Source organism: Apaloderma vittatum, unplaced genomic scaffold (genome assembly GCF_000703405.1).
Source record: "Apaloderma vittatum isolate BGI_N311 unplaced genomic scaffold, ASM70340v1 scaffold5311, whole genome shotgun sequence".
Classification (NCBI taxonomy): domain Eukaryota; kingdom Metazoa; phylum Chordata; class Aves; order Trogoniformes; family Trogonidae; genus Apaloderma; species Apaloderma vittatum.
The window spans coordinates 10,026-23,975 of NW_009698372.1; the positions used below are offsets into that span (position 1 = coordinate 10,026).

The 13,950-nt window shown below is 43.4% G+C and overlaps 1 protein-coding gene across 1 annotated transcript in view; it reads right to left on the minus strand.

Annotated features, from left to right (window-relative positions):
• Positions 1–2,082: 2,082 nt before the first annotated feature.
• LOC104280356 (E3 ubiquitin-protein ligase HECW2-like) overlaps positions 2,083–13,950 on the minus strand; it is a 28,518-nt gene continuing 16,650 nt past the window's right edge. The window contains exons 10-17 of the mRNA XM_009877980.1: positions 13,701–13,853; positions 11,537–11,635; positions 9,848–9,977; positions 9,114–9,260; positions 8,396–8,510; positions 7,720–7,805; positions 6,652–6,757; positions 2,083–2,210 (exon numbers count right to left, since the gene is read on the minus strand). Of these exons, the coding sequence (XP_009876282.1) occupies positions 2,083–2,210; positions 6,652–6,757; positions 7,720–7,805; positions 8,396–8,510; positions 9,114–9,260; positions 9,848–9,977; positions 11,537–11,635; positions 13,701–13,853 (964 nt within the window). The remainder of the gene's footprint in view (positions 2,211–6,651; positions 6,758–7,719; positions 7,806–8,395; positions 8,511–9,113; positions 9,261–9,847; positions 9,978–11,536; positions 11,636–13,700; positions 13,854–13,950) is intronic.

Consider the following 13,950-nt stretch of genomic DNA (forward strand, 5'->3'; position numbering starts at 1 on the left):
CGTGAGAAAAGCTACGTTTCGTTAAGCGAGTCCCAGATGTCATGCAGAAGCTCAATTGTTCCTGAAGTTAAAGAACGCTTTCGCTATGATTTTGCAAGCGGCTTTTCCTTCGCACGGGTAACGTCTTCTCGGCAAGCCTGAAGGGGGTTTTCTCAATCTTTGCTGCCACCACCACAGCCGCACTGATTCGGAGAGTGGAGCGGCAGTCTCTGCCGATGTCATCTCCACGGACATTCTCCTGCCTTGGAAAACAACTCCCGCAAGAACAAGAGGGATTCCCTTCCCAAGACGCACTCTGGAGAGTCTCCAGAGCGAGGCCGTTACTTCGAAAGCTGCTTTTGCCACAGAACAGGGCTCGCTGTGCTTCCCCCGCTGTCTCAGGAGGGCTAGCGCGAGGCTGGATTCATCTTCTGGCCATCCCGTGCCCAAGCTGGAATGGGAAGGTGTGGCGGCCGCGCTGCGTGTGGAACGCCCGCGGCTGCGTGGAGGTTGCGCGAGGCCGTCTGGAGGAAAGTACCGGAAGATCGATGCAAGCGAGCCTCGTGTATTCCAGCAAAAATTAAGCATAAAGCAGGCGGCGTCCATGCAGCGCTTGATATGCCATAAAAACTTTTTCAAATAACATCTGATAAGAAAACTATTTATCAGTGAAAATGCAAGCTCAGACGCTACAAAGAGTTCCCATCTGGTAGGTGTTCAGGGACAGGGGACGGTGGCGTTGTGACCAGCGGCTCACCCTGAAGTAGGTTACTCGTGGGTTTCCAAAGGAGCTAGTGCTTTATGGTGCTGTACAAATAAAAAGTTGTGGGGAGCGTATGAAATATCTGTATTAAACTCCACTGCATTAAGTTATCCAAGGCATGAAAAATGACCCCGATGCATTTAAAATAAATGCGTATTACAATATCACATACAGTATTATAAAATTATTACTTCTGTGCACAGTCCCGATACCTATAGACATGGCACTGTGAAGAAAGCCTGGTTCCTAAGCGGTTTTTATAGATGCTTGATAGTGATGCAGTCTGCTATCAGTCAGATAATCATGATGTCCCTTCAACTTTGGTACATTCAGTGCAAAATATTTTTGGGAGTTTTTTACTCTTATAAAAATAAAAGGCATTTCTTTTCCCCTTGAGAGTGCTTAAGGAATAAACACTAGCAGAATGTCTGCTGGAGCATGGAAAGTGACAAAACCAAAAAGAGTGTTTTAGTTTGCTTGTTTCCTGTTTACACTCGAAGAAACATAATATAATGAACCTATAAAAAGAAACAGAAGTCACTGTGTTAGGGCTTTTCTCCTGATATGCTGTGATAAATTGCTAGTTTCTTCTGAAAATAGTTTCCATGCAGTATAAAGCATAAAATCAGTCTTACTAGGTTACTGAGTTCGTTTAACAGCTCATCTTTTGTCACACACACCGCTGGCAAGCACCTTTCCACAAACCTCCTTCACGCAAGCCGTCGGGGCGTCCTGTGTTGCTCACCTCCCTTCCAACTCGCTTCTGCCCCAGGGACTTGGGCCCTGGGGTGCACACCTGGCAGGCACTCGTAGTCTTAGGTAACGCACGTACTGGATGTGCTATTATAACATATGGCATAAAGTACTGTACCTTCATGAATTACAGAAAAAAAATTTTAAAATTATCTATTGCATGATTTTTTTATCATTTACGGCGTAGGGGAAGGGGCTGAATGATTTCACATTTTGACTTGAATTTTCTATTCAACGACTTTGATGAAATCCAGTCGCCGGGTCCATGTCCGTTCTGCAGTAGCCAGGTTGATCACAGCATGGGATCACGTTTCTCGTTTGCTCAGAACACAAGAGGTTTGGCCCTCCTGAAAGATTGCAAGACTCCGTTTTCCCTGCGCTTCAGGCACACACTAGTTTCACCACAGAGAATTCTGCCACTACCACAATGATTTTTAATTGCTTCATAAGCTCTTTCGTGGAATCTCATTATTTTCAATTGCACTGTGAAACACTTTTCCTCTAGGAAATCCAATGCGAACGTTCATTCATTCCTTAAGAAGACAGATCCACAAAAGTCCAATGAGCCGGGCACTGGGGTCTGTGTATCACTCAAGTCCAAAAGTACTCGTCTCCTCAACCGCTGTCAACAGTTTTTCATATAACATAGAGAATGATGGATAAGGGGGAAGGTCCAGACGATTGAAACAAGTGTGAGCCCTGAGGGAGGGAGGGAAAAAAAAAGAAGAGAAGGTGAAGTGCATTATTTTAAAAGTTCAAAAGAGAACACACAGACCGGTATGTGCTCAGGTAGAGATGGGCAGATAGTATTCTTTCAGAAGACTTTGTTCTGTCAGATGATGGCAGTGAGATTTAATCTACTTTCTTCTAATGAAAATAAGTCAGTTAGAAGCATTTATGAAGGTCTTTAGAAACACACCGACAGCCCAAAAAGCGTGGGATAAATTTTATCCATTAAGCACGCGTGAGAAAAGAATGATACAGCATGGTACAACTCAAATAGTCTCTTCTGGAATCTTGGCTTTAAACCTATCTTCTGAGAAATGGTATTTTTTCCTGGACTGATGACACTGCAATACTGCATTTGGAATCACTAACAGGGTATTCTGGTACACTGAATATGCATTAAATATTGTATCTGATGAAATGTTAAAAAACACCCCAGGTATACAGGAAACGATTCCACAGGAGCAAAGGGCAGACAAATTAGCTGCTTTTCCTTCTATGTTTCCTTGGCGTACGGATAGCGTTCTTGGGAAACTTCTGCTTGTGCTGATTTACATTGTGTCCGTATCTGGCCCTGCAAGCCAATCACCTTTAGAATCGTATTTTTTATAATCACATGAATCCACGTGTGTACCTCCAGCATAGCGCCCCCCTTTCTGAAGAGGACGACCACGTGGTTTACTTCTCAGTTTCCCAAGTTCATCTGCCTCAGGTTTTTGACACGCTGGGAAATGACTCTCAAAAGCTCCTCCAGGGAGTGAAAAGGGAGATAATAAAGGTTTCTCCTCATCGTAGAATAAAGGATATCATGAGCCTGTACTAATGAAATAGCAAATAACTATTAGTGTGATGGGCTCTTGAGGAAGAAATGGTGCAAAGAGAAGTTGGAGGAGGCATCTTTTCTGCTCTGCAGCTTTGTTCCCACACCTCACTTGAGATTGATTTTAGAGGATGAAAACCTTCTTACATTTTGGCAGGTCTCTGTTCAACAACTACTTTACTCTTTTGCAATAAAAATGCATCACAGAGTTATTTAAATACAAACCAGTTGAAAAACAAACTTTTCCTTGGGTCAGCTGCCCTACACCAGCATAATCCGTGTTAAGCGTAAACGTTTGACATCACGTCAACCAAAGGACTGAACAAGCTCCCTCCTGGCAGCAAATGCAACTCCTCGCTTAACCTCCTGGTAATCATACAACAGACCTGCACCAAGCTTCCTCGGAGCCACAAAGTCCTGCCTTCCCTCAGAGCAAACTCATCTATTTAAGTGGCGCTCAGCTCTCAGCTACGAGCATGGAATACGACGTGAAGTGGGTTAATCTCGTTTGTTAAAAACGAAAAAAAATGGAAAAATTTCTCTTGGAAAGAAAGAGACTGATTTAGACCCAGCAGCAAACGGGCAACTGGAGCTCGATGATCCCTGGGGGCGGGTGTGGAGTGTGCAAGTGTCTTGGGCAATGAACAGTTTCACCACGTGCTCTGGCTGCGTGGGGCTGACAGCGACTCACCACAGCTATGGATTGCGCTGTGTGGGCTGCAAAACCACAAATTATAAAAGGCAGAGCGTGTAATTAGCAAGGGATGCATTACCAACTGGTTTCACAGCAAGCTGGCATGCTGTTCACATTTATTAAGAGAACTGAGTTTTATCTTAATTTGGAGGGCAATTATGAAAATACTTTGGAAAGCCAAGTCAATAAAAAAGACAGAAAGTAAGATCTTTGTCTTCTGAGGAAACATGTGCTTTTCTCACCCTAGCAAGCAACTTGGTAAGAATTTGAGAAGAAAGCGTTTTATACCTCTGGACAGTATTTTCCCATTCCAACACTTCAAACCACATGGGCACTAACTGCTCATTTTCCCAGACAGGTGGTTTATGACAACGTGAAAAACCATCTTGGTTCCTGATCTCTTAGATTCTCAATTAACCTCCCCTTCATTTTGATTACAGTATTAGAAAAGAGTGATTTAGGATTAAAATCTAGCACTATTTGCACGTGAATTTATCACCTGCCCCTATATAGAATGCTCAGCACTGAACATGGAGTCAATTTTTCAGCATGTGAGTGAAAGAGCAACAACATTCCCTCCGCTGACATAGTGTCATCCACCACACGGTGCGAAAGAAGGAAGCAGAGGTGGCATCACGGGTAGCAAGAGCTAAACTAAACCTGTAATAATCGATCTTTGCAGGGCCTCTGACATGCTACTGTCGAAATCGGTGCAAAAGCCAGTGACAGAAGCTGGGTGACCTGACCTGCGACTCGGAAATCTCACAGCTTTGACTGGGCAGGACTCATTACACAGCAGTGAGAGCAGCGGGAACTAGGTAAGCAGCCAGTGAATGCTCCTGCGTTCAGACTCACAGCTGCTTCGACCACAGTCACACACCTAAGTAAGCATATTAGTCACCTTCCATGTTGCAAAATCAGGAAGGAGAGATGGGGACAGGTACTCTTAGGAGCTTTCAGCCGTGCAGTGGGTTTTTCTCAGAAACGGAGGAAGAAACAACGTCCAACAACTTGATGAGCCCTCGCTTGTGCCACCCTCACACCAAGCGCTACCAGGCCCTCCCGCTGGAATCCAAAGGGCAATCTGCAAAGCAGAACCCTGCTACGAGCGACATCGCCTTAACAAAAACGTTTTCATCATCACAGAACAGGCAGGCGTCGCAGCGTCCCGGGGCAGCGTTCTTGGCAGATCTTGCCATGTGTTTGCACACTCAGGGCTTGTCTGGAAACCTCTGGCCAGTTTGCTACTAGGGGTCGTTGTTCAGGACGCCTTACCTTCCGGCCAGTCCTACCTGGTATTTGCACAGTCAGTCTGAGTGAGACGCAGGCTGAAGCTGCACTGCAAGCAGGAACCAGATGTGTAAAAATGCAAATAATGCTTTCTGCTTAGGGCTTAGTCCATTTTAGGCACAGCCTTGGAAATAATTCATTTTTTATGAGGTCAAGGTTCCCCACGTATGAATGCCGGGAGGTGCCAGCTCATGACGACTGTAGATGTTTGTCATACACACTTGTTTTTATTTTAACAAAGCAAGTGTGGTGTTGGTTTATTTTAATACTCAAACTTGTGTGTTAAAAACTATCCATGGAGAGAAAAAATCCAAATGTTTCCTAACCAAGGGAATCCGAAGGCCATGACACATCTCCTAAAGGTGGCTTTTCCCCTACACTTGTTACAGCAAGTAGCAAAGGCTCCCGACGCATTTATCCCTGTTGCACTAAAAGAAGCAGTTTTACTCTGCAGTTTTTTATAACTATAACCAGGGCTCTGCGTAATCTTTTCAGAGGAAATTCTGAGAGTCCTGTTGTGGCATGCCCTGACGTTTTCCATGCTGCAAACTGTGCTTGTTAGCACCAGAACATTAAAGAATACGCAGAAAAAAACTCCCACGATCTCTTTTCTTACCTGAACTCTCGTGAAAATCTTGTATTTTGAGATCTGAAATTTTTAAAAACCAAAGCTTTTTCTTTCTGGAGGAACCTTGTTTGTGAGGGTTGGGCTAGGATTAGGGTTTGGTTTCCTAAGCCCAAAGCTACCGCCATGGGCTACGAGCAGCAGCACACTCAAGATGAGTTCTGATGAAGGAGGGTTAGATCACCCACACTCTGCACACTAATCTGTGCCTAACCACTGATAACCCGTCCTGAAGGCTACAGAATTACAGGGCTGGAAGAATGGGAATCTTCCAGAAAGGTATCAGCCTATTCACAATAGAGAAAAGGTTAGAAACTGCCCTTTCTTGTCAAGGAAGTGTCCGTGCTAGACGACGTGTCCTCCATCACTCGCACGTTATTAGTCTAGTCCTGGCAGTGTTACCCCAGACCTCCGAAAACAACTCTTTCTCCTGTCTTACAAAATGGAAAATTTAGAAAAGCATCTTTTTTTAAATTACTGGTGTTTTTTTTTTTAACCTTCTCATCCCACTACTCCAAAACTGTCATTCCTCCATTTAAATGCTACCTCATGTCTGCAAGGGCTTGTACAGCTCAGCTCCTGCTTTCACGTCTGGGCTTTCACACTGTTCCTTTACCCTCTTCACCTATTTCAATCGATCCTACTTGTCCTCTTTGAAATCTTCACCTGCTCTCGTCCCTGCACTGCCTCTTTAGTCAGCCATTGCCCCTTGTCCTGTCACTGGGTACAAGCTGGAACATAGGAGGTTCCACAAAAATATCAGGAAAAACTTCTTCCCTGTGAGGGTGCCAGAGCCCTGGCCCAGGCTCCCCAGGGAGGGTGTGGAGTCTCCTGCTCTGGAGACATTCAAACCCCCCTGGACGCGTTCCTGTGTGACCTGCTGGAGGTGATCCTGCTCTGGCAGGGGGCTGGGCTAGGGGATCTTTTGAGGTCCCTTCCAATCCCGAACTTTCTGTGATTCTGTGAGCAGGAGCAGTGAGGGGATCATGCCCCTGTGCTCGGAGCGGTGATCTTCCCCCACTTCTCCACGCAGAACCTTCTCGGGCCGTTGCTCCCCCGTAGAGAGGCAAACCCTTCGTAAGGGATGCTGGACGTGCCTGTAACGAACTGTCAGCGCAAACAAACCATCATGGACATGGGACACACATGGGGAGCAGGTTAGAAACTCATTTGCATGGGAAGTCCACGTGCCTGCGTGAAAGCACTGGCAAAACAAGGCAATTTGTGAGGCACAAGCGGTAAGTGCTACTTTAGGTGGAGGAGGAGGGAGAACAGGCCATTTCCTGGTCAGGCTCTGGAAGAGACAACTTATCAGATTACTTTCCTTCAAAGGTTTCAGCGGAATAAACCGCTGTAGAATAAACCATTATTACTATCAGGTAACTTAAACTGAGGCCTTAGTGAGTTTAAACTGAGGCCTTAGTGAGTTTTTCCCTACTGTCTTTACTCTGTACTAAGACCAACTAATAAAAAACCAACAATGGATAATAATGGCTTTGTGTTATGCCTGTTTGGCTATGTGGATTTCAATAACTTCATAAACCGTTATTAAATACGTTCTGAAGGTTAAGCATTTGCTGAAGCGCTGTTTGTTGAGCAGATTTAGTTACGACTTATCATGAACAGATCAAACACGGTTTTTCACAGATCAGAGGCTACTTAATTTTTAATGATTTGGATGCGACAAAAATTTCTAACAGATGTGACAGGAATATAAGCACACATCTGGATCTCTGTCAAATGAGAGGTCCCACACTGCTCTTTACGGACCTTTTAAAAGTACTTAAGTGAAAAAATCCTTCATCATACTCATCTAAGTAACTCAGTGACCAGAGGCAAATTCTGAATTGTTAAAAAATGGATTTCATAATTGATCAAGAACATGGTAAGGGTGGGGTGGCGGGCTCTCTGTTTCTTCACAGACATAATAATTTTTTTAAAAATAACTCTGTAGTAAACCCTCATGTAAAAATATAACGCTCACGGATGTAATAAACCTGGATGGGACCGGTCTAGCATCTAATTTTAATGACGCACACTACTTTCACACAGATCAGCTGATTTCTTACCTGTAAAAGCCTCAGTCGTTGTTCATTGTTGAACCTCTCCACAGCAGCCCAGAACCACCGGATCACAATGTGATTGTCATGATAACCTGTTAAAACAAGATGAGCCTTTATCGCTTTAGGTGCTACAAAAGTGGTTGACGGAATAGTTACAAGTTTTTCCCAGTTCAGCCCTAGTCACAACAACGCCCTACTTCTTATTCACTTGCAGCAAAAGGCAAGGCGAGAAAAGAATGCTACTAAAAAGCTTAAAAAATCGGAAAGGCAGAGAATTAATTGACAAAAAGGAGTGGCACCTCTTCTGCAAGCATTTCTTCAATTAATCAGTGACAGGAATGTCAATCACTCTTGCACTATGCCAGTGCTCTGCTTTTTAAATGTCTAAAGCTACCAAGGATGCGGCAACCGCCTCTCTCAAAGCAGCTCCCAAATCTTCCGCAACGCTCTCCAGTTATCTCAACCGCCAGCCTCAAGTCCCTGGGATTTACTTGTAATTTCCTGTGGCCTTTGAGAGCAGAAAACAGGTAGATCCTGCTAAGAACGGTTCCCATTCCCATTTGTCTCCAGAGTCTGGGTGGAACTCTACTAGTGGTCTCTGCTGAAGATGAATCTCATGGGCTCGACCTTTAGCGTCTTAGAAACTCAGAAATTCTGGGGAAGAACTCAAAATTCGGGTTACCTCCTCTGTACTCGGTGTTATTTCTCCAATCGCTCAAGTCAATTTCTGCTGTTCCAGCTATCACCAGTTCCAGTTCTCGGGCATCGAATACAGACACCAGCCTGGCATCAACCACCTGTGAAAGGAAACAAGATGCCTCACATGATTTCTTTGGGGATTTTTGCCTCCCCACATAAGGCTCCTCTGGTGCTAAGATACTTAGCAGGCAACATTTCTCTCATAAATGGAAAGAATGAGGGTTTTTTTCCTTTTTAAATGCAAGTAAATGGACTTTTCTTACACTGCAGTTCCATACAGTTTCTTTAGAGGATCACAGCCATTGGGAGAGAATTGTATTGGCCAATAGTACTGAGTTATTTCAGGAGAAATTAGATTTAATACACTCAATTTAATCGTCCATGTTAAAAGAAGTTAAGAGAGAAATACCTTGAAATACACTCAGTTTACCGTGTTACAGCGAGGATGGCCTGCACACCAAAGCAAGCATTCCCTGCTAACCATACAGACAGTATGTTCCAGTTTAAAGGAGTTCTATAACCACAGTGTTTAAGTCAATAACTAACAAATTTATTTTTTTACCCCCTCTGCTCTTCCATCATACCCATTAGGGCACTTCCTGGTTTTGCTGTTTGGGATTCTGTATTTGAGAAACATATATGAGAAGAAAAAATTTTTTGGAGGAAAGAAAGAAAGTAAATTTCAAGGTGGAGTTTTTTACCTCATAGAAACCACGAACTAGACTTTCCGTTTGTTGTACAACTCCTCTCTCAATTCTCCACTTCACCATTCTCTCTATATATTCTTTCTTGTTCTTTTCAGTGACTGGGATGTTGGCACCTCCTGGCTTCAGCTCCCGTTCTGTGATCTTAGGAAAAAAATGACCAAGTGACAACACAGTATTTTAAAGTCAAAAGAAAGAATTGTAACAATTTGTCTTTTTAAGTTGAAGTAATGCCTCAAGAGCATTAGCCAAAACTGACTTTATCAAACTGCAATATGTGAATTAAGAGAATATACAGCAAACCTTTTTCTGTATAAAATCATACTCAAAATCCCATTTAGTTTGAAGAATCCTCATATTTAGCATGAGGGGAAGAGAAAACAACATTTACAGCCACTAAACCAGTGAAGTCTTCTAAATATCAATGTAACGAAAGTGGTGTAAGACCTTTCAGTGCTAACTCTGCTGCAAGTAACTTTAGGCAAACTACCTCCAGCAGAGCAATTCAAAATTTCAGTATTTCAGATAGTCTCCAGAAAATCTCTTTAACTAGAAAGACATGTTGGACTGGTTACAAATCATAATTCCTCCTTAGATTTCAACATTGTTTTCATCAATCAGAATTTTGCCAAAACAAGTTCAAATCAGCATGGAATGACAATCGTTCTTTTGTCCAAATAAATGGTTATCCAGCAGTAGAACACACACAAGCAATTAAGAATCTTGCACACCTGCCCAAAAACTTCTTCATTTACAGTAAAGGTAAGATCCAAGATATCGTGTATATCATTGTCCTTCATCCACTGCAAACTCTGGTGAAACTCCTCATCCAGATATTCCAGGTCACTCAGGTCACAGAGTCTAAGACAAACAAGAAGAAAACACACAAACACAGATGACTTAACTAAACTCAGATAAGACAGTCCTCAGACTGAGAATGGCAGCCAAGAGAAAAATCAATAAAATAAAAGACAACGCTACTACAAATCTCCATTTGTTTGGTTAACGCAGTTACTGTGTAAGACAGCATAGTTCAGCTAATATACAGAACCCCAGAATTTATAAATGTGAAGGCACAGTGCTTTTTAAGTCTATGGTGCCCCATATTTCCTGTGAAGAACATTTTGAAGTTATGAAAATACCTAGATTGAACAGACAAAAGGTTCAAATCATAAACAAAACAGCTTTTCTAACAAGAAACTGCTAGGCTTTGTGCGTATGTGACCGCAATGCTGCCTCTCTCATCTCCTCACTGCGTGAAGAAGCCTGTTCAGACACCCTGCTTCCCATAGAAATATCTTTTTACCTTTTGCCGTATTTCTCCTTACGTGGCCCTTCTTTCGCAAATCCAGCCTGTAAGCTAAGTGCCCCTTGCTGCCTTTAGCACTTACTACCCCAAGCTTTGAATGTGTTACCAGTTAATACGCATTTCACACTGCCAGTCTTCTAAACTCCTGCGGTGTGAAACAGGGTACGGGGGCTGCTCATTAATGAGGGAGCCCTTCAGCTGCAGGGTTCCCTGCCTGCTTCTACGCTGGGGCCCACGTGCGGTCAGAAGAAAGCCCTGTACGTTCAGCGGGGCAGCTGCAGGAATGAGGCTGAGCGCAAAGGCGGCCACCCCTCATGTTTAATTCTACTGTTCAGAAAAACCACCAGGTTAAACAATGAATCTGGCAGCCCCACAACATTAAAGTTCATTTAGGGTAAGTCCTCGTTCTTATTAAAATGGTGCTGTTAGCATTTAGGTGCTTTTAAGGTATAGGTGCAATAGGAATGGATGCATTACTCCACGTTTCTAGAATGTATGATGTTTTAGACAAAAAACATCCTTCCAGGCTTCTAAAAACCAGCTTTCAAATGGAGGACAAAAAGCACCTTCAGTTCATCCGGTCCTAAACTCCAGACGTGCTGAGCAAGTGCAGGTCTCATAGTTTCAGCCAAAACGGGAGTAGTGGTTCTGAAAACCAAGTCTAAAGTGTATCGAAGGAAACCTCCTCCAAAGGGAGGCTGCCAGCAATCAGTCTGCCTCTGAGAATGGCTCTTGCAGTCTAAGTTACGAAGTGATTCATATCCTACCCCGTGAGTCATTACAAGACAAATGAATAAGGACTCTGTTATATCTGGAATAAAACCAGGGCATTTCACTGTACAGCTTCAAATGCAAGATTTTGTAGAAGAGAGCTGATAACACGGCTAAAACAAACATGAGGTTTTCGTACTGACCACAGAAAACCATTCTGAGTTAGGTAACTGGCTAATAATCACATGCAAAAACAAGTAAACTTTTAAAAAATTCCTGGATTGATATTAAACAATTAAATTATAAATAATGGCCTGTCTTCTGTGACAATAAAGCACCATCATGCACCGTCCATGGGGACGGAACGAAACAAGACAGGAGACAGAAAAACTGCACTTACATTCGGAGGAGGGCTTTATAAAAGGGTCGTGTAAAAAAGGCATCTAGCAAATACTGATGTATCAGAGCAAGACCAAGAATTCGACCACTAAACCTGAACCTGGAAGAGAAAGAGTTACAAACGTTATACTGAAACTTTGTGGTTTGTAGGCTGCTCTGTCATCAGGCTTACATATGTTTCCAAACAGCATTTTTAAATCAGATAGTGATGTCTAAGGTTTTTTTTCGTTTGTTTTATTTTTTCTTTCTTTCTTGGGTTTCTTTTACATTCTCAGTAAGGCACAGAAAAAATGCAAGTCTGCAGGGTGTGGAAAATCCCTCAGATACCTAAGTTGCAACTTCTCAAACCCAACAAACCCCTGTTAACCCCATCAACCCTTGCCAGACTGGCCTCTTGACGAAAGCTTATCTTCCAAGACGATGGCCACTGTCTATTTTCTTTACACACCCCTGATGAGATTAACTTGTTTGCATGCTACTGGGAGGCCAAAGGTTCTTCTGCCCTTTCCGCAGCCTGAGAGTTCTCCCTGTCTGTCTGTCCTGCTTACAGCAGCTCCTTGCTCCCCCTCCTGACTGGTGCCTATGGATTTCTATCTGGATTTTCACAAACAGCGGCTGGAAGCTTTTTTGATGCATCGCAGTGCTCTCCCAGCCTTATGTCAATGGGATCTCAGTGGTCTCCTCCTCTCCCCTCCCTCTTTCTTCCCCTGTTATCCTCATTTTGCCGGGTGTGTAAGGAGGGCTGGGTGGGAGTTAGACAGACCTGAGATCAGACAGCAGCAGCTTTGCACTTGTCGGGTCCTTGCAAATACTCCCATGAGAATAAAGACCCGTTGTGAAAAATCCTCCACGTCTCTGGAAGCAGATTTAAGTCTAGTGGTCTTTTTCAAAGAAAACTGTGTTTCTTAAACTTTCCCTTTATGCATCCTCAGCAAGACATCTGGATAGATTAATCTGGATAGATTAAGCCTATATTGCAAAGAGGGTTTGCAAGCTGAGGATGTGACAGGCAGAGCCTTCTCCTTCCACCCACAACTGCATGTTCTGAATTCCCCCAGAGGCTCGGCAAGACCAGCAGTGTCACTGCCACCAGAGCTCCCAGAAAGAGAGGGGGTCAGGCCTCCCTCACCCCCGAGGCCTCTGGTCCAGCACTGCAGAAGCCAGGGACGAACACACAACGCTGGCAGAAGCTGCAGAGCACAGAAGGGTTCTCTGTTCCCTTTCTGCCACGCGGTTCTGCTTTTCCAGCACAGCGTGTGCCACTCGATGAGGCACTACTAGAGTTCAAGAGGAAAGCTGCTTCAACCACCTGAACTGGATGCAGCCAGCGATTTCATTTGCTTACTTCTTTTAAACTAGTACTGACTCCTCTCTGATAAGTCATTCATCACAACAGGCTTCCAATAAATAAGAACTCAGTACGTATCTGCCCTACACAGATGAGCAGATGTTACTGCTGTCATCTAACTACTTACAACACAGAATCCTCTGTTAACAGCCACAGCACAGCTTTACAGATTTATGGCGATGCCGTGGCTTAAAGCAGCTGAGGGTGATTTAAACTGGCTTATAATTGTGAAAATGCGATTATGTAAAAATCCTGGGTAACTATTTTAGAAGTAGGTGTGTATGTGCAGACCTTGCCCGAGAGCTACGTAATCAGCAGTCTTCCTCTCACCCCAATTAAGACACCTCCATAGATTTCCTTCCAACAGATAATTGTGGCTTGGTTTTTTCCCCCACTGAGACCACCTCTGTACTCTTTAGGAAGATTCAAACAAATTCCATACAGCAACACCGGTTTGAAACCTCCCTTGATCTTGTGACAAAAAGCCAATGTTTCAATCTCCTTTTTAAACTGCATGAGAAGCTAATGTTGGTTTAATGAAATGGCTGGTCACGTACAAGAAACACAAGGAGTTGTGTTATGAGACAATCCCATGGCACGTGTTTCAAATTGCAGTTTTGCTGACCTTGTGAGAAGTAAGATCATTTAAACCCACAAGAGAAAACAAGATCAGGAAAGTCTAAAGAAATGCAATTATTTTGCTACTGGCTAAAAAGACCAAATGCTGTATTTCACATCTGCGCAGTTATGAGCAGTTGTCTACAAGTGGGAGCAACAGAAAAAGTATCTGAGAAACCAAAAGAAAAAGAATTCTTACCACTCATGGTGATTGTCTACAAAAGCAGACATGGGACTTATTTGTACTGTGTAGGTATCGTTGGCTGAATATTCAAACAAACCATAATACGGATTGAAGAGCTCTCTGGACACCAGGAAAAAAAATTCTCTTGATGGTCCGCTGTAGTCCAACCTTTAAAGAGAAACCTGACGTTACTGCAAAGTGTCTGCTGTGTGCAAAGAAACCCTTTTTTTTTTTTTTTTTTTTTTTAAAACACTTTTTCTCTTCT